The sequence below is a fragment of the Lipophrys pholis genome (assembly GCF_963383615.2).
Source record: "Lipophrys pholis genome assembly, chromosome: 7".
Classification (NCBI taxonomy): Eukaryota; Metazoa; Chordata; class Actinopteri; order Blenniiformes; family Blenniidae; genus Lipophrys; species Lipophrys pholis.
In genome coordinates this window covers 22229079-22248882 of record NC_137638.1, presented here as the reverse complement: position 1 = coordinate 22248882, position 19804 = coordinate 22229079, and the positions used below count along the sequence as shown (strand labels likewise).

The 19804-nt window shown below is 39.6% G+C and overlaps 2 protein-coding genes across 2 annotated transcripts; both read left to right on the top strand.

Annotated features, from left to right (window-relative positions):
• The first annotated feature begins 777 nt into the window (after positions 1–777).
• stc1 (stanniocalcin 1) lies at positions 778–4417 on the top strand. The gene is made up of 4 exons (XM_080468416.1): positions 778–1149; positions 2806–2948; positions 3055–3266; positions 3744–4417. Exons 1-4 carry the CDS (start codon positions 969–971, stop codon positions 4042–4044), a joined length of 837 nt encoding a protein of 278 aa, XP_080324542.1. The 5' UTR covers positions 778–968; the 3' UTR covers positions 4045–4417.
• Positions 4418–17599: 13182 nt separating this feature from the next.
• nkx2.7 (NK2 transcription factor related 7) lies at positions 17600–18858 on the top strand (the record flags this gene model as incomplete). Its single annotated transcript, XM_080466575.1, has 2 exons — positions 17600–17819; positions 18344–18858. The coding sequence occupies 2 exons, from the start codon at positions 17600–17602 to the stop codon at positions 18856–18858; spliced, it is 735 nt and encodes a 244-aa protein (XP_080322701.1).
• Positions 18859–19804: the final 946 nt, after the last annotated feature.

The following is a 19804-nucleotide window of genomic DNA, read 5'->3' as shown; positions in this document are numbered from 1 at the left end:
TGTTTCAATATAGCTCTTTGATCCTGTTCTTCAATAATATGTTTAACAATATTTTAAAATATATGACAAAGGAAGCTGCTGCACAGTAGGTAGAGGTTAGTGTTCCCACCTCATTGCAAAAATATCAAATCAATTTGGGTGCTGCTCTGTGTGGAGTTTGCATGTTCTCACCATAATGTCTGTGTGGGTTTTCTCCAGGATTTCCCCGCAACATCAAAAAAGAAAAATGCATTTAACGTTAATTTAAAGATGGATTCAGTGATGGTTGGAAATTAAGTGGCGTGCACAATCGTGTAGTGGAAAGCACTCTTGCCCCACAGGTGAGAAAATTCCAAAATCAAGTCTGTACTTCGGTGCTGTTCTGTGTGGAGTTTGGATGTTCTCTCTGTGCATGTGTGTGTTTCTTCCAGCCAGTCTTTTAGTTTCTTCCAACAGTCCAAAAGGAGGGAATTGGCCCTATCATTGCAAGGCAGGTTGGCCTCAGTGATGAACACAGATGAGAAGTCAAACTAATACAGAAGCTTTCAGAATCATTATAAAAGTTCGAGTTGCACTTAGAAAAAAAAACTGACATTAAAAAGCTCCTATCAAATAAAATGCTCAAATCAAACGTCGAGAAACCGGATGTAGAGCTGTGTGATGAACAGTGTTGGGTCATTGTATCAATTAGTAGTGGAGCGACTGGGACCACGGCTCTGAATGCTGCGTTCTGATTGGTCGAGCGGCGGAGCTCGTAACGCGCAGCGCTCCCATATAAACCCGTGCAGACTTGACATCGCTGCTATCTGTCATGCAAGTCAAAAGGATAGTGAGGAGTCCAGTGTAGAGAAATTGCTGGCAAACCTACTTGTAATATCCTACATCCTACATTGATCCTATCCTTTTTTCTTTTTTTTTCTTTCTTTTTTTTTTTTTTTTTTTTTTGCACTGCAGAATCTTTTTTTTTTTTTTTTTGGAGCGTCACTCTTATGATTTACTCACAAAGCGGGAGGCGTCCCTTTACATTTAGTTGTCTGATCTGTGTTGGGAGGACGATGCCTTTGAGGACCGGACTTTTCCTCCTGATGGTGCTGAATGCATCTGCATATGAACTGGATCAGAACGAGTCCTATTCGCCCAGGAGAACACGCTTTTCTGCCAATAGCCCTTGTAAGTAACACGCTGGTTTTCATATACACTATTTATGTAATGCACACCCTTACCTATTTATGTGGGGATTTTTTCTTCTTCTCTATCATAAAGATTTGGCCTGTGCAGCCTTTTCTGTGTAAAATGAGCGCGTGGATTCGCGGAGAAGGCTGCGGGATTAACGCGGTGCTTTCTGCCGGTGTCCTGCCGGCAACAGATGAGCATGGAGCTTGCAGCTGACACCTGAGAGTGCAGGCTGTGTCATGCTGTCAGTAGCTTTGGCTGCAGCATTGTCATGGACTTGGAGCAATTATCCAGTGCAAAAAATTTTTATTTCACGAGGAGCTTCACTGTGCAAGGTTGAAGTCAGAAAAAGAAGTAGGTTACACCAGTGTGCATTTAATTCTCAGCATGAAACAGGGTGAGAGAGAGAGAAAAAAAAAGATAAACTGCTTGTCACTGGGGCTGTGCCTTTTTTTGGATAAATGCATGTAATCATATCAGGGTAGATTTCTGATGAATTCATGGCAATTTTTTATGTTCTACTCATCAAGACAATACACTGCATAGCATTAATCAGCATGGATTCTGTCAAATTTGGACTTTTCCTCTTTAACACAAAGGTACAGCTCAGTGATGAAAGCCAGTGGGCGACAGGGATGCTCATTCCTTTCTGCAGGAATTGCTTCATCATCATAAGATAAGCAGCTCGGTCTCTGTATTTTGAGAGCAATCTCTGGTCCCTGATGGCAGCCAGACTATCTGACTGTGCAGGTCAACATGGGGCCCCAGATTCAAAGGCTGCCAAGTAGGCTTATTAGGCTCCTATGTGACATTTCCTAATGGTTATTACAAAAGATTTGAGTCAGGCTGCTTGCCACTTCACTGGATTTGCAGATGAGGAATAAAGAAGGCCAACTATCTGGACACCATGATTTACAGATTATGTTTGAATCAAGATTTCAAGGCAGCCACATAGACTGATCAATTTTGGACATATGGATTGAAAGCCTGAATGCTGTTGTGTGTGGGGCTCTTTCAGTGATTTTACTAAGATGGGGATTGGGGTTGCTGGTGGGTTAATCAGCATATTAGGTATTCCAGTCACGTGACACTCCTAAAATGAGCATTTTTCTGAATGCACACTTATCTGAATGTAGATTGGATCATTTCTGGACATTTGACAAGACTCTGCTTAATCTATAGTTGAAAATATGGTGTTTTGTTGAACACGGCAGAGATAAAGTGCACAGAGACTGGAGCTGGTACAGTATGGCTTATGTGTGCACAAAGGATACATGTGCATGTGTTTCTGCAGGCATGCCAACAATTTTCAGGAAACTCTTTGGTATTTCTGGTGCTGCTCATCCAAGTGCTGCTGAAAAGAACCAAACAGTGGAATATAAGCCCCTGCCAAGAGAAAAGTGCAGTAGTGCCAAACAGTGTCTGAGACTCTTAGACTTGTAAGGTGTCCAATCTCCAGTCAAGTCACTGTTTGCCCTGAGTGACTGTACGTCTTTTGTGAATCACCAAAGTATGAAAATTATCTTTTGTCCGCTGCATTTTTTCGCTGAGGCCCTGGCAACCCCTGTGTTAATGAGCTCAGAGAGTGTGCAGTGATTCCCACTGAACCCAGTGTTGGCTTCCCTGCTGACGGTTCATTCTCTGTGCCCACAGCAGATGTGGCACGCTGTCTCAACAGTGCCCTCCAAGTTGGCTGCGGAGCCTTCGCCTGCCTGGAAAACTCAACTTGTGACACAGATGGCATGCATGACATCTGCAAGTCCTTCCTATACAGTGCTGCTAAATTTGACACTCAGGTACTCATTCTTTATTCTTCCTCTTTTGCACAATGCACATGAGCCATTAAAGATTATAGTGGATGTAACTGTGAGGGCCTAAATCGCACTGTTGTTTGTTTCACAGGGTAAAGCATTTGTGAAGGAGAGCCTTAAGTGCATTGCCAATGGCATCACCTCCAAGGCATTCCCCACCATCCGCCGCTGCTCCACCTTCCAAAGAATGATATCTGAAGTTCAGGAGGAGTGTTACAGCAAGCTGGATATCTGCACTGTGGCCCGATCTAATCCAGACGCTATTGGGGAAGTGGCCCAGCTACCAAGCCACTTTCCAAATAGGTAAGAGCTTCATGAGCAGATGTACAGTGTGATCCATCCTAAAACCAAGCTGATTAAAGCTAAAACATCATTAATACATGCCAGTTTGACTAACTCATCTCCCAGAATGCAACTGTATTGTTTTACATGTTATATTGTATTTTGAGCAGTTTCATATGCATCCACATTCAATGTCAAAAGAATCAAACCGGTACATCAAGCCAGGATGTTTTCATTTCTTTTGTTACTTTAAAATATGTAGGATTATAGCTGTGGTGTGGATATAAAGGAAGAGAAAGATGGAGCCCACGGCTTAGTGGAAACTGAACCTGAACTGGTCACTCCCTTAGGGGATGGTATCGCAGCATAAAGCAGGAGTACAATAGCACAAAAATACCACATGATCCCACGGCTCCACATCTTCATGCTTTTTTTTTTCTTTTTTAATTCCAACTCGCCAACTCAACAAATTGATAATCAGGTGCTTTGTTGCTTTAGGTTTTATGGGAAGCTGCTACAGAGCCTGATGGACTGTGATGAGGACACGGTGGATCGTGTCAGGACCAGCATGGTGTCAAGGCTGGGCCCAGAGATGACCATGCTTATTCAGCTGCTGCAGAATAAGCCCTGCCCCTCCACTGCTGCGGCTGCAGCTGCCGCCGTCCCAACTGGAGTGGAGAGCCGTGGGAGCTGGCGCTGGTCCATGGGTCCCCATATGTACAAGATCCAGCCTAATCTGCGAAACAGAGACTCCGCCAGTCATTTTGGGAAAAAGCGCTCTGCTAGTGACAGCTCCTAACTTTCTCTCAGATTTAGAAAAAAAGAAAAAAAAAAAAAAGAAAAACTCCACACACTCTTGAAAACATCATGAAAGCTCCTCTATTCCCTGGGGGTGGTCAAATCCTTCCTCTGCTAGACTGGAAGTTGCAGAAATGTGCACCTCTAGGGAATGCCGGAACGCCCATTGAGTCGATATCAGTTTGATTGTTGTTAAATTCTATATCCTACACTTTAGGCTTGAGAGAACTCCCTCTTCCATCGACTGTTTTCAAATATGTCCGCTCAAAGTTAGTGTTGAACGTGTGGCTGTTGCATTTGCGGCACGGTCCTGTTCACTCTTCTTTACATCCTCCAGCAGAGATAAATCCTTAAGAAGTCTTTTGATGCCAAGCAAAAAGAAAAGAAAAAAAAAAAACAGCCATAGTGGTTCATGCCTCTAGAGCACAAGCCAGTACATTAAAATAAAAAAAATAAAAAAACACAATTCCATAATTCAGACATGTGTTCATGGATATAAAATCTGTAGTTGGATATATTATTGGTGCATTTTTAGGAATGGGAAATTATTGGTAGATAATATTTGATAATATATCTAATATTTCAGCAGTGAAATGTTGAGCATGAGATGTGGAAATGAGTTTCATAGCAATTTTACGACACTAACATAACACTTAAATGTACTGTATACTGAGTTGACAGGGACAGCCATAGCTCGCCCTCGAAATGAGAGTGCTCATTATGGAGTGAGGTCTGTAGAGGTTTCATGATAACCTTTGAGAGGTTACCTTAAACTGACCAAAAAACTTCAAACTGCCCTGAATGCTATTCATGAAATACCAAAATTGTGTATAGCTATAGCACTTATATATATATATTTTTTTCTTTTCTTTCTGATGGCGTATGTTGCCATTGTCATGTGTTTGAAATCATTTTCCTGCACATAAGGTCATGGCCAAGTCTATCAGAAAAAAAAGTCCTTTTTTGCATATCTTGTATCCAGACACTTGCAATGCATAAGACTGTTGAGCTCTGCAGTATATGTGGGACCATGTTTAGTGGGATCTGTATCCATATTCCTAACTGAGTGTGAAGCAGTCGTGTATGTGCAGTAGCTGATTAGCGCGTTCACCAATGAGAGTGAGAGCAGCCATCTTCTTGAACTGATGATCATCATTCTCTGAGGTGAATCATGTTACATACACACTGGCTTCCAGTGTCAAGATGGAGAATGACTATTTAAAAAAAAAAAAAAAAGCCTTGTTGGAATGATATTTATTTTCCTACTATATTATTTAATGTTTTTTATTTTTATTTTAATGCATTATTGTAGTTTTAATCCGTTCACAGACTGAAAAAGCAGTTCTGTCATGGCTCCTATTTAAACATGAGCTCTATGCCAAAAAAAAAAAAAAGAAAAAAGAAAAAAAAGTGAGCTGACACTGGTGACTGAATGGGACCCATGTCATGACTCTGTGCTGGCCATAGGGGAACAAGGTTGGTCATTCAGGTCCGGTGATTTATTTTATGGGTGTTACAAGGGACCACAACAAAACTAAGTTTTGACACCATTTCTGGTTCTAAAAGGCAAAAAGAAAGAAAAGGCTTGTTTCTGCAGCTGCCATATGCACATGCTCAGAGCTATAGGTTCGTGCACAATATTCAAGAGTGACCAGGTCATATTCAGAGTGAAGCAAACACCAGCATCATGTGCTGCGTCAGAGGACAACCCTGTGATGGTTTATGGTTCTTCTCACAAAGTAGAGCAGGGAATGGGACTGACATCTTAGAACCTTATCACTGGAGGTTAGAAATATATTAATAGCTTAAGGTTAAGGATTACATACACTTTATTTGCTCTCGACAAAGACATATTTGGCATTTAAAGACTGCCATGTCATTTCTAATATCACATTCATAACATACAAACTCCATACAAAGTGAAAGTGTTGGCTACTTTGTTTTTGCTAATCAGAATATGTGCTTATTTAGACTGAATCTCAGGCTTTAGACTATAAATAGACATAACATGAACCCCTTGATTTACATCATCACTGGTGACTAAGCTGTCGTGAAATGTGCTCACCATTCTTTGGGTGAAACTTGAGATTTTATATCCCTAAGACATCGATATGAACAGAATGAGGTGGGGATCCACCCACGAAACGGCCTCCTAAAGACTAATGAGTGAAAACAGGAATTGAGTTGAGTTTAGTCCTCCTTTGAGATGTTTATCCACGTTGATATGGCTATTTGTTTTTATTCCAAAACCACAAAAAGATACACATTAATGTAACAATACTCGCAGTACATTTTACCCATCAAAGTAATCATCTATTTAATGGCCTTTAGAGATCTAGACAATCAGTCAGCAGAAGCAGACATGTCTCACATCATGATTAGAAGAGCTAAAAGAAGCGAGCAGGTAATCATCCACGAGTTCTCAACAACATTTTACCGTCAAATCAGAACCAAACTGCAGGAATCAAACTAACAAATTGCAGAAAAAGTAGTGAATAGAAGTAATTTAGTACAGAGCTGTGGTTGCTGAGCATGGTCTTCATGCTGGTGTTTGCTTTTATCTGTATCTTGCAGATAGTGGTTTGGCACCATGAGGGTATCAGATCTAATCACTGGCTTGAGTTAGTCCGCAGTGAATTAAGGAAAAATATGTGTGCACGGTGAAAATGCAATATAGAGATTAACTTTTGACCAGGGCTGGGTTCACTTCAGTTCAATATTGATTCATTTTTGGTAATTACTTCTACTTTGCAAATTTTGTCATCGTCTGAATTCTTAAGAAAAAAAAAAAAAAACAACTGTAAGAAATGATTACATTTCTCTTTTGTTTTTTTCTTTTCATTTTCAAGCTGACTTTACATTGAAAATTGAACCCAGCCTTTCTTTGAAAAAGTATGTCTCTATATCATTCTGGATTAATGAGGTTGAAGCACAGACCAGAAAAAGAGATGTTTTATTTTTCAGTGTCAATTTATTAGCTATGTTAAGATTTCCAAACTATGCAATAATCACACACAAAGGATTCACAGCAACATGGAAATTGACCTTTATTTCATTCAGTGCCAGGCGATGCTGCGTGAATAAAGCAGCAGTGCGTGTGCTTTCATACTGCACTCACAGTGTGAAGGCATTGCTCCTCTATAATGCTTTCTGTTCCTGTGTTTTTTGTAAACTCTTCTGTTCTGTGAATATGATCCTTTATTTGCGTGCGTGTGTGCGTACGCGCTTGTGTGTGCATGGTGGGACAGCTGTTTTGAAGGAATCACTTGGGAAGTTAAGAGATATAGTCACACTGTAGTATATCCTTGCTTATATTTTATGTTCATTATGCACTTTGCATCTTAACCACTATAAAGGGCATTGAAACATTCAGTACATTTGCAAATGAGGCATATTTTATTTAGAGTGGAGATGAGTTTGTTGTTTTTTTTGTTTTTGTTTTTATGCATCCTGAAGGGTCAGGGCTTCTTCATGTACTATTGATACATATGTCTGTATCTTAGTTGTTCATGGGTAAATCCAAAACCCAACAGCTGCTGCTAAACTGTTACTACCCTGTATGATGCTGTCTGGACGCTCCTCTCCTGAGGCCGCTCTGATCTGTCACCACACAATGAGCTCAGCATCAGTCCACATCCACACATCTTTATGTCTATCCATGTCTTCATATTTATTTTCTATGACATCCCTTGTATCAAATATATTTGGCAAGGGCAAATTGACTGTTTCCTCACCAGGTAAAATGTAATGGTAATTTCAGAGAATGTACCTGTATACTGAATGTTTGTTTTAACTAGGAAATGCCCAAGTTAGACAACCAATGAAGGCTATTAGGACAAACAAAAGTGAGACAAGCAAAAGGCTTTTCATTTCTTTCAGTGTCAGATTTCAAGGATAGGGTGCTCAAGGTGGTACTGGAGTATATTGTTAAATTGAATCCATGGTGAGTTTTGTGAAACTGTTCCCGTCGATCCCAGAGACTAAAATCTCCCTCACTTCTGGCACTTCATGGTACTCTGTCCTCTCAAGACTTGAAATAGATTGATATATGTTGTTGTGCTTAAACAAAATCAAAAAGCTTCAGTGACTAGTAAAGTTTATTTTGTATTCATATATAAGTGACAGTTATTTTACTATCAGAGTCAAAAAGTTATTGCAGACTTTAGGAGAATACTGAAGTCCCTGATACAGATGCTATGTCACGCATGATTGACCCTTGTGAATCACTTGCACTTTAAAATATACCCATACACATATATGCCCATACTGTGTATATGTTTGGGTTTTTTCTTCTGTACTGAAAAGTCATGAAAGATACAAATGCATCAATTGTGTGTCTTTTGCTGATCGGAAATAAAATATTTATCATATCTGGCATATGGTATGAAATATGTTGCTTTGCTCTTGTCTCACTCATTTGGACTCATCGTAGTTTGCAACCAATATAAAGCACTCCAGACCTACATTTTCCCCAGATCGCTTCTAGGGCAGGCCTCTCTGGAGAATTTCAGGGAGGACACTGCAGCAAGAAAAATCTGAGGGTCAGGGACATGCCTTTTCCCAGGATTATTTATCGCTTTTTACTGATGCAAAAAAAATTATTACTTTAAAAAATAAGCAGGGTAAAATTTATTAAAACATACATTTTTAGTGCTGAATTCAATGCACAAATTCACAATATAAACTTTAGTGCAGAACTATAAGTGGAACAGCAATGACTAAATATAGATTCATCAGCTATTAAAAATTTTTAATAATCCCAGTAGCTTGAGATCAGTTGTTCTTATTTCTTATAGATCCCAACAATTAGTATCAATACTGTCTCATCATGTGAAAAAACGTGAAAACTGACATTCAACCAAAAATGACACCTTCTGTGGTGTGGTTAAAGTTCTGTGATGGGGGGATGAGGTTGGAGACGTATAGGGGGCTCATTCACCAACACTTTAGAACATTAAACATTTGGAAAAACCTTCTAAATTGCAGTAGTGTAATCAGTCAATCTACAATAAAGCTTTCAAATACATTGTTTCATGAATGAAGGCTGATAAAGAGTAGGTTTTCATCGTCTGCATCACAAGTAAGCTTGGTTGGAGATGCATTAATATAAAAAAATACATTTGGAAAACACGTACAGCTGCAGATACGTACAACCAAAAACATCTGAACAAATGAAGTCACGTTTAAAAAAAAAAAACTATTATTTTCTGGTGTGTCAACATATTATGAAATAATATGAGAAAAGGTATGGAGAACACAAGAAATGTATTCGGTCTGACAGCAAAATCTACAAAAACAATGTGTCACCCATGGCACCTCAATAATATGTATAATCGTGAGCATTTTTATTTATTCATATTAATTGATTTACCATTTATTTTCATTACTGTTTAGTTTTAACGGCATCACGTAGCTCATGATGCTCCCTGCAAGCGATCTGACTTTGCAGACAAGTCATTTCAATTCAATTCATCAAATTGTATCATTAATTGATTCCAACCCACTGCCAACATAAGAGGTTTTCCTTTCATCTTCTATACACCTTTATCCAGTTCAGGGTCATGGTTTGCTGGAGCTGATCCCAGCTGACTGAGGGCGCAGGCAGCGGACATCCGACAGGTCACCCAAAAACGCCATGTGGCAAACACACAGAGACAGACAGTGTCATGCACACGGTCCCAGTCGCAGAGGCACCATTTCGCTGTGAATACATGTTTTAGGTCTGTGGGAAGAGAAGCCATGCATGCACAATACACAGGGAGAACATGCAATCCCATATAGAAAGGACCAGAGACCCAACTTGGACTCCGGCCATTCTAAGGCAACGTGCAGCCCACAGGAAGTCTAATGGAAGCGGTGTTTCACACTGTTTTTATGACATGATGAAGGAGCTTCTCTGTTAAGCTCAAACCATTAGACCAGAACGTTGTTGTGGTTCACCACATACCCTCGGTATGTGTGACCAATCCCGAGGGACCCATGAATTGAAGCTGAAGGACACTGAGAGCACCTCCCGATGAAAACGAACTTTCTTAAACTTCAGCACAAACGAGCTGAAACTGCAAAGTGACTGTTTGGTTTGACAGCCTGAGGAAAAGAGGGGGCAGAACGCAAGAGGCTCTGTGGACGCTAATCTCAGTCAGAGGGAGATATAATTTCATGCCTATTTAGAGAAGAGTCCTGAAGGGCTTTCTCATCAGCCGCTATCCAGTCTCATGGATAGGTGATGCAGCAGCTCTGCACACACACATTCTATCATCTCCATCTTTAAAGAGACATTCGCTCTCAAACTCATCAATGAGTTTTAGCACAAGCACGATGGACACTGTGCAAACACTCGTGATTTTCCCCAACAAAAATCTGCCTCTCTGGGTGTCTCTCTGCCCAGTTACACAGATGCAGTTATGAAGGGGGCAACTTTTAAAAAGGCAATTTGAATGGAATTGCTGCTTTCGACACAGAGAGGAACATCTTGTTGCCAGGAAACATTTGCACAGATTTCTGACCCTGTCTGTTCACTTTGTTGCCTGTTGCTTGGACTGCTGCCGAGTGTATCACCACCCTGACAATCACAAGCAGAGTAATAATGACTAATGACGTCATTACAATATCATTATGCAGATGCAATTCATACCATCTGTTTTTTTTTTTTAATTAATTTGATGTTGCTGCTTTTTAAACCTACTGTGTTACATCAGACACATCGTTATAATACCTTCTGCCTTGAAATCATGTCGTGTTAAACCTTCTGCACGTGTCTTTAACATATATATGCCTGCAATCCACACACAATAGCACCATAAATGGAAGCTCTTCTTGTGGTGTAAAACAGCAGACATATTCACAAATGGTCTATAGGTGCTGAATGCCCTCCTGGGGGTAGATGTGACCTTACGGTCTGTGATTATAAATGACCATCAAGCTCCTGCTTCCAATCAAAACTGCCATTGTTTGTCATTGTTTTAGCCTCTTGATCACACTCAGAAGGAGGAAAGCAATGAATCCATAGTGCATGCGTAGTGTCAGCAATTTGATGGGACAAATGAACAATGCACTGTGGTTAGTGCGGTACAGCAATTACTTCTCCCCTCTCCCAGTGTGTTTTATATTCATTATGTCCTTCTCTTTCCCATGAAACTTGTGGCATATTCATCAGCAGTGTGACAAATTAGATGTGCAGTGAAATGGAGTATGACTGAGCGCAGTGGAAGATTAGATCCACTCCAATCTTACCCAGCAATCACTATCCCTTCATTTCTGTGGGGAAATACCCAAGGACGGGAAAGAAAATTAGATCAAATTTTACCGAAGAAAGAGCTGGAGTGGCAGGGGAAAGAGATGAAACAGAGCATTTTCCATCTCTGCCAAAGCATCTCTCTCAAAGCATTTGTCTTGGAATCAAATGCAAGGCAGCTTTTTGGCTCAGAATACACCGCATGAATCAAATTATTAATCTGCCCAATAGCACAGACAGCACAGGTCAATACATATGTCACCAGAATGTCCCACAACACTATATGATTTGTCCTCCTCATGTCGCCCCGGCCAGTGAAACTAATGAAGCCAACAGAGCAGTAGTCAATTACTTCAGTAGTGCAGCTGAAATGCTCTTGAATGCTCTCACAGAGAGCTTTCTCTCAGAGCTCTTTCACAGCGCACCTGACTATTTTAACAACTCTGCAACCCAACTCTGTGCACCACACAGGTTCAACCAGTAATCATCAGTCCTTTCAAACACATTTCCCTTTGCTTTAGCTTGCAGCAGAGATAATTCGCAGCTTTCCTTGATGCCAGTTGTTCTCTTGCCTTCCTGTAAGACCTGGAGGAAATGCTGTGACTACACAAGAAGCACGCCTACACAAGACTGGGTCACAGATGAAAAACTCACGTGTAAAATCTTCCACAGAAAGCATTCACATTTAGTTCAGATGTCAGGAATACGCAGCGAACAAGATGGGCCTGAGATGTGCAGCCAATGTGTGTCCATTTGGTTTTGTGTCAGCCCAAAAGCTTTCAGGACCACGGGGCTATTTATCCATCGTTGGGTTGTACATTTTGTGCTCGGACTATAACTTTAAAAGCAGTGCAATTAGATAATAATACTCTCAGTTTTGAGTAATTCATTCTGAATAAAAGCTTCTTTCAATTTAATACAGTATGACAGAGACATCTAGTGGCTCCAACCAGGCTACACTCTGAGGTCTTCCTTTATACTGCACACAAAGCATCAACTCACACTGGTTTCTCTGGCAAAAACAAATACACCAAGACTCCACTCTTCAGCCCAAACATACACAATATCGAAGCAGAGTGACATTGCAGATTTAGAGTCCTATTGCAAAAGGCATTCATTCATCCATCTTCAATAGTACGGCTTTGTCCAATTCAGGATCGTGTGATCTGAAGAGTGAAGGCAGGTTACATGCAATTCTTCAAAATTGGACATGCAGAAAGACAAACAATCCCACATCCACACAAGGGCAATTTGATGGCTAGCCATTAACCTCAAAAGCATGTTTTATGCAAAGAAACCCCATGCATGCACAGGGAGAACATGCGATCTCCTCTCAGAATAGCCCCCAAGCCCAGAGTCAAAAAGTGGATATTCCTGCACTGTGATGCAGTTTTCATCTATTTTAATCCGTTATCTCTAATTTGCATTAATATCATTAATAGCATTTCCCTCCATCTGTGTTTACCTGGACCACCCAGGAAAAATACTCCTGATTCGAGTCAGGAAAGAACCTTTCTGTGTAAAGTTTGTAAGTTCTCCCTGTGCAGTCCTGGCTTTTCTCTGGATATTCCAGTTTTCTCCCACAGTCCAAAAAACATGGAATTGAGTTGAGTTGGTGTGAAATGTGTAGATGTGCTCTTGTTTGTCTCTCTGTGTTTGCAGTGTGATAGGTCGGTGACCTGTGCACAGTGTTTCCTTATTCCCTCCGGTGCCCTGTGACCTGAGGATGGATAAAGCCATGTAGAATTTGACTGAATGGTTGAAGACACACTGGTACAAAGATACACGCTGACAGGGAGAGCTGAAGCCACTGTGTTCATGGTGTAAAGCTTTTTTTTCTGGCCACTAGCGCACTCTGCTGCCTGAAGCTGCATCTTTCAGCTTCACTGATATTCTTCACTATAAATCATTCACACATTGGTGATTAAAAAGAAAATGTGTCTATATCTTGTGAACACCTGAAACAGCTCCTCTCGTGAATGCTACTGTCACATCACATCTTGATGAGCATCTTCAGTTGCATATTGGCCACAAGAAGGCTGTGTTCAGTTTCAGTGGGTGTAAAACAACACTAGCTCCCCTTTCAGCTGCTATCACCCTCCTATTTTGCTGTATGATGAATTAGGGCTATTTGTGGTAAACTCTACTTAGCGGGCTTCTCGTGTTACGATGAGGAGGACACATGGTAGAATCAGTGAAAAAGGCTTTTAGTTTTGGTAAAAGAAGTCACAGAAGGTAAAGGGAGAGTGTTGCTTTCGAGCCCTCGGAGGACACTGCCGCAGTGATTAAGTCATTTACCCATCAACTTGGACACCTTGAAATCCCCGAGGTGTCAAACAACTCACTTTGACTTTGAGTTTTTCCTGCAGCTGCTTTTGAAGTTCAGGTTTCTTTGTTTGTCTGGATCAGGTTTTCAGGGTCTGTGTAAAATATAGTGAAGATCAACTTATATTCTGCAGAATAAGTTAGAAAAGAGATTGGTAAAGCACCCAAATACAAACAAAAACTAAAACATATGATCCCTTTAAAAAATAGTCACTGAATTAACAGTATCAGTTTCCGGGTCAAAGCCATTCTTTCACCCTTCAGTGCATGTTTTACCATTACTTTGCATATTTTAAAGTCAAAGAGAAAATAATATTAATTGAATTGGAAATGTGTCCATTTCAAAAAGAACTTTGATTAAAAAAAGAAAAAGATAAAGAAAAAAAAAAGAAAAGAAAGCTGAATATCCTCATGTAAGCTCATCTCCTACATGTGTTAACCTGTTATATCTTGGGTGTCATTTAAGTCCAATTTGAGTTTAAGTGTTGGCCTGACCAGTAAAATGATAGTATAATAATTCCACAGTACAATGCTTTAGATAAGTGAAAATATTTTCTTTTGTTTAAGTGAAAACAGTATGAAAAGATTCACATTTACTTGTTTTGTTTGAAATAAACCTAAATAAGTTCAAAATGATCCCTAATAAAACAAATTATTCAAAACTCTCTTTACCTTTGTACAATGCATTCTGGTGCAAAGCACTGTGATAAGTAAAAAAAAAAGAAACAAACCTTCAGAATTACATGTACTTACAAATTCCCCTTCACAGTTTATCTTTGATGTCAAGGCCATCATAAATGTTATACTCCATCACTCAGTGTGTGTTATATCAGCTACTGTTGCAGCATCATTGCTGTCCCCAGTAAAACAAATAAACCTCTTTTTCTCTTTTCACACTTTCTCACGGCACCCAGGCCAGACTGGACCTTCGGGATGTCATGTTTTGACATACATGTGTACATATGTTTGACATTTGTGTCTTAACTGATCAAACAGTATTTACTTGTATCCAGAGAAACTTTTTATTGTCTAAGTATACAACTGAAATAAAATGTATTACTTACATTTTCTCTGTTTGACCTTAAGTATTGCAGCCAGTGGTGACACATACACTGAAGACAATTATTATAGTATTAACAACAACAACAACAACAACAACGACAATAAGAATAATAAGAATAATAAGAAGAATAATAATAAGAATAATGCTCCAATGACTTTACAATGTGATATTTTATGTGTATCTCTATGTTGTGGGAAGAGTAAATTAGTTTTCCATTTTCTGTCACTTTAGCATTAATACGGTCTATCAACCATTGTAATATTCAGCTTTTATAGCTAAAAATCACTAAGCAATAATTTGGACTACAGTAAGGCCCCAGAGTAAGGGGCTTGTTCGTCCACATGCTACGTGCTACTTGTTCATTTACTTTGTTCTTTTATTGTTCTTGTTTGTCGCTGGAAAGTTGAAATTAAAATCCAAAAACAATGTATTTGAGACTCCAGTGAGATTGTTTGAGATACTGAATGAGCTCTTCAGTGAATAAATGTTTTCAAAAATACAGTCCGGAAAAGGTGTTGAATTATAGTTTTAAGATTACTGTTCCAACATGGACATACAGTAAATACAGCTCAGTAGCATTTAATACACACACATTAAGAGGATGTGTGGTGTCTTCTCACGTGGCTCCTGTGAATGTGACTTTACCTGGAGAATGTATAGCCGAAGGTATGAATGAAAATCTTGATGAAAACATTACTCCATTGATTAATGGGTCCTACAGGTCACTTCCTGGTGATAACCTTATGGCAGTTTAATGATTTGGACAGTTGCTTAATTCTTTATTAACCATTAACTCATGTAAACAATAGAAAAAAAGTGTTAAAAAGCAACATAACCATTATTACAGTGGATGATGTGATGATGGACACGGTGGTGACTGTGAAAAGAAATAGCAGCATCTGAACAAACCAGTAAATACAGTTGAGATGTGGCAAATTGAAAAACAACAACAACAACAACAACAACAACAAACAACATTAACACACAGCCCAGTATTGTTTCCTAACGTGATGAACCAGGGCGACTGGTCTCAATAATACACTACTGCTTTTTTCTTCAGGACGTTCCAAAATAATTTGTATTGGGTATAGCGACTTGAAATTGCATGTAGGTGTGAATGTGAGAGCCTGTAACTGTAACTCATTGTGCTCCTTGTTTTCATCATCAAGTGTGACCTTAATTTAGATAAAACTCTGCAACAGCATTTTCAGGATCAAACATTAGAGATTAATTAATTAATTTCAACGCTAAAAGAGTTAGCACCCTATGATAGCTGGATTTGTTGAATACACAGTGCTTGCAATTGTAATTTGACTTTTTGTTTTGTTAAGACAGCTGAGAAATATATTTAAACCATCTAAACTATACATTAATTTGAGGGCTTTATCTCTTCTTCGTACTGCATTGATGTTTATTGAGCATTATGCTGTTTTTGTAAAGACTAGATTTTGTTGTTTGTTTTTTTCTTTTTAGAATAAATTGTGATGACATAAATAAGTAGGATGTAAGATTATTGATTTTGTTTTATAAAACCCACATATTTGTCATGTTAAGTGGAATAGAGATGCATTAAAATATAAAATAGGCTTTAGGTCAAAACTATTAGTAACGACGGTCACATCTTCTATATAAAGACTTTCCTGATATTTTAGATTAAAAGTAGGAAAAGAACAGGTGTCTTTTTATGTAAATGGATCCCATGATGTTAAAAACTTTGTTTTACAATGTCGGATACATATAGGTGAACCCATGTTCAACAAAATCTAAAAAATTCTCCATTTTAAATAATAGTAATTAAAAACATTCAGCTTGAATGATGTGGGAGCAATATGGTGTGAAGTGGGGCTGCAAAAAAAGTTTTCAGACACTTTTACAGTAGTTTTTTTCTAATAAAATTGTGTTTGAAAAGTTTTGTTCTGGTGAATTAATTGTTAGATCATGATATTAACCTATTAATATTGACAAGAGCAAATCTTGGTATTTAAACAGCATCCAATCAAACCCCATTCATCAAGGCGGCTGCGTTATGTGCACCAGACGTGCACTTCTCCTGAAATACTAATGAGTCTCTTCACCACATTTGAAGCACCAGAGCCCTGAGTGCCAGGCCAGCCTGTCTCTCCATACATCTCCTGCGGAGGGACAGGCTGTGTCTGTCCCTGTTCCTGTCTGCGCAGAGGCGCGTCTTTGGCTTCAGTCAAGCATTGCGGGCTGGCGCCGCTGCCTCTCCACTTCCACAACATCAGGTGTAATGTTACTGTTTGTTGTGGCCTGAGAACACTAATAACATGGCTGCAAAACAATGTCGATGGCAAAGCTGTTCAACATCACCGGGGATCACTCAACCCCTCAGGACCTGCGCGCCGATTAAGAGGCTTATTGGTTCTTCAGAAGCACTCTGAATAAATGTTCGACTTTTTAAACAGCGATTACTGAGCCGGAGCAGTTTCACTTGTTTAATGTCTGTGTTTGTTGATGATCACTAGTTTGTGTTAGAACTATTATTTTACTGAAGCACCTGTTTCTGACGAAAACAAGCTTAAAAACCCAGAGATAATGGTATAAATCAGTTTTCAAAATGCCGCGATGATTGAAATTTTCATTGGTATGGCCCAATCTGCAAGAAAAAGTCACTTGCCTGTCTTATTTTCTGGGTTGAGGCTGTTAATTACTCACCTCACACCGAGTGAAGGGCGGATATGAGAGGTGTTCCTGTAAGGTGAGACGCGCTGGAGCTGCAGAAGTGTGCGCGCAAGCAGTTTGGGTGTTTCAGAGAGGGGCAGATATGTCAACCTTGCTCATTAGCCCGGACCCTTGAATGATTTAGGTCTTCGGAGGCCCTCACTCACCAGCCAGTTAAGACATCCGTCCAGCAGCAGCAGCAGCATCACTGGGCTCACCAAAGCGCATTTGGATACAATCAAAGCAGCGGGGATGCATCCCAGTTCAGCCACCTCTACACCCTTTTCCGTGGAGGATATTTTGAGACTGGAGCAGCACCATGTCTATGAGAGTGATTTTTTAGTGAGTGACCAAGTTGTGCCGCTGCACCATCAGCAAATGCAGGCTGCGCCTCCAAACAGCGACTTTTACGAGCCGTGCGTCTCTGAAATGCAAAGTAAGCTCGAAGCAAAGAGGGAGATGAGTGAGCAAGGTGAGCTGATGCATCTACATCACTGTCACATGCATTGTATTTTGGGGACTGTTTACTTGTGCTAATGGGTTTAGGCCGCCCCAAATCAATGAACCTGCCTGGACGAGGCCTCCGACCTGAAACATTTTCATTTTTATTTACATTTTTCCTCATGATGAAGGCACAGAAATTAACTTTTCACTATATTTTACCTTGAGTAATTCATACTATTTGTAAAAACCTACTTTATGCATGGAAATCCAAAACAAGATCCTTATATCTTAATAAAAAGAAAAGAAAAATCTACTCGTTTTTTGGAGTGCTCTCTGAATAAATGAAAATTTAACGAAAAATAACCTTTTATTTTCTATTTTGAAATAATTTCAGATGATAGAAGTGTAATTGTTTTTTTTAAGGTATCTCTTTGCCAAAAAGTAAATGAAAGTTATTGCGCTTAAGATTTGATCTTAGAAATTAGTTGTTAAAAACAATGAAATGTAACTTTCTTTCTTGAAGTTTGATTGCATTTCTAATCCGCTCTGCAGAAACGAGGGGTCTCCACAGTCCACCCGAGTGCGACAGAAGCGCAAACAGCGGATCCAGACTGCGCAGGAAGCCGCGCGTCCTCTTCTCACAGGCGCAGGTGTCCGAGCTGGAGAGACGCTTCCGGCAGCAGCGCTACCTGTCCGCCCCGGAGAGAGAGCACCTGGCCTTGCTGCTCAAGCTGACCTCCACGCAGGTGAAGATCTGGTTCCAGAACAGGAGGTACAAGTGCAAGCGGCAGAGGCAGGACAAGTCCCTGGAGCTGGCGGGTTACCCCGCCGCGCCCCGGAGGGTGGCGGTGCCGGTGCTGGTGCGGGACGGAAAGTTCTGCGGCGCGGGATCCAATCCGGCACCGTACAATGTGACATTTGGACACAACGCCGTGTTTGGATATGGAAACAGCAACGTGTATTCCTGCAGCTTCGTTTCACCCGCAGCGCAGGTGTCCAACGATTTACTTGGTAACAGTGACGGTCACTTCAGCCACGGACATTTCCAGGCACTTTACAGGGTGTGAGAGGAAAACAACTCACTCAATACATATAAAGCTGTTAAATATTCCACTGAAAATGTGTTTTTTTTGTATATTTTCTGTTTCTTTTTTATTTTTGTATTTCTCTAAAAGTAATTACAATACTTATTCTAAACATTATTCGACGTCCTCTGTGACTTAATGTACAACTTTTATTGTGTGTGTTTTTTTTAAAGACACTGATTGTTTGTGTTATACCCGACCCCAAAATAAAACTAAGGAAAAAAAAAAGATTGAATTAGTCTGTTCTTATGAGGACTTACGAGGATAGTTACGTAATTTCAGTTGAAGATGAAAAATAAAATACTAGCCTGTTAAATGTTTTATATAAATGACACCCCGGTGTCATGAGAAATGAGATAACCTGCAAACAATATGAAAATAGCCTAAATTAAAATAAACCGCAAAAACATTTACAATCTGTTTTTTTGGACAGAAAAAAAATGTTTGCCTATTTTATTTTGCTAATGGCATTTCCTTAGAATAAAATGAAGAAGAAGAAATAAACTTTTGAAACTGATGCTCCAGACAGAAGCAACGAATTACACATAGCTGTAATTAAGCAGGGTTTGGGTGTACCTGCATATATCAGTATGTGAATTTATTCATACTATGGATAATTTACAAAATTTTAAATACTTCGCTAAAGTCACAAGTCACTATGCCCACAGTTCACCTATAATTTTATTTCACATTCGAACTTTAGTATTAACCAATCTGTAGCCAATAAGTGTGTTCATTCAACAGAGAACATTTTTTTATATTGACATTTGTTTACAAAACAAATGTCTTCATATGACTTGTCTCAAGTGTGCTTTGAACATATTTTACAGAGGTAGATTAAATTGACGAGGTAAACAATCAATCTTATGACTATTAAAATGAAATTAATACTCAAAGTATTTTCATGAGACTGCCCGTAGTAAAGTAG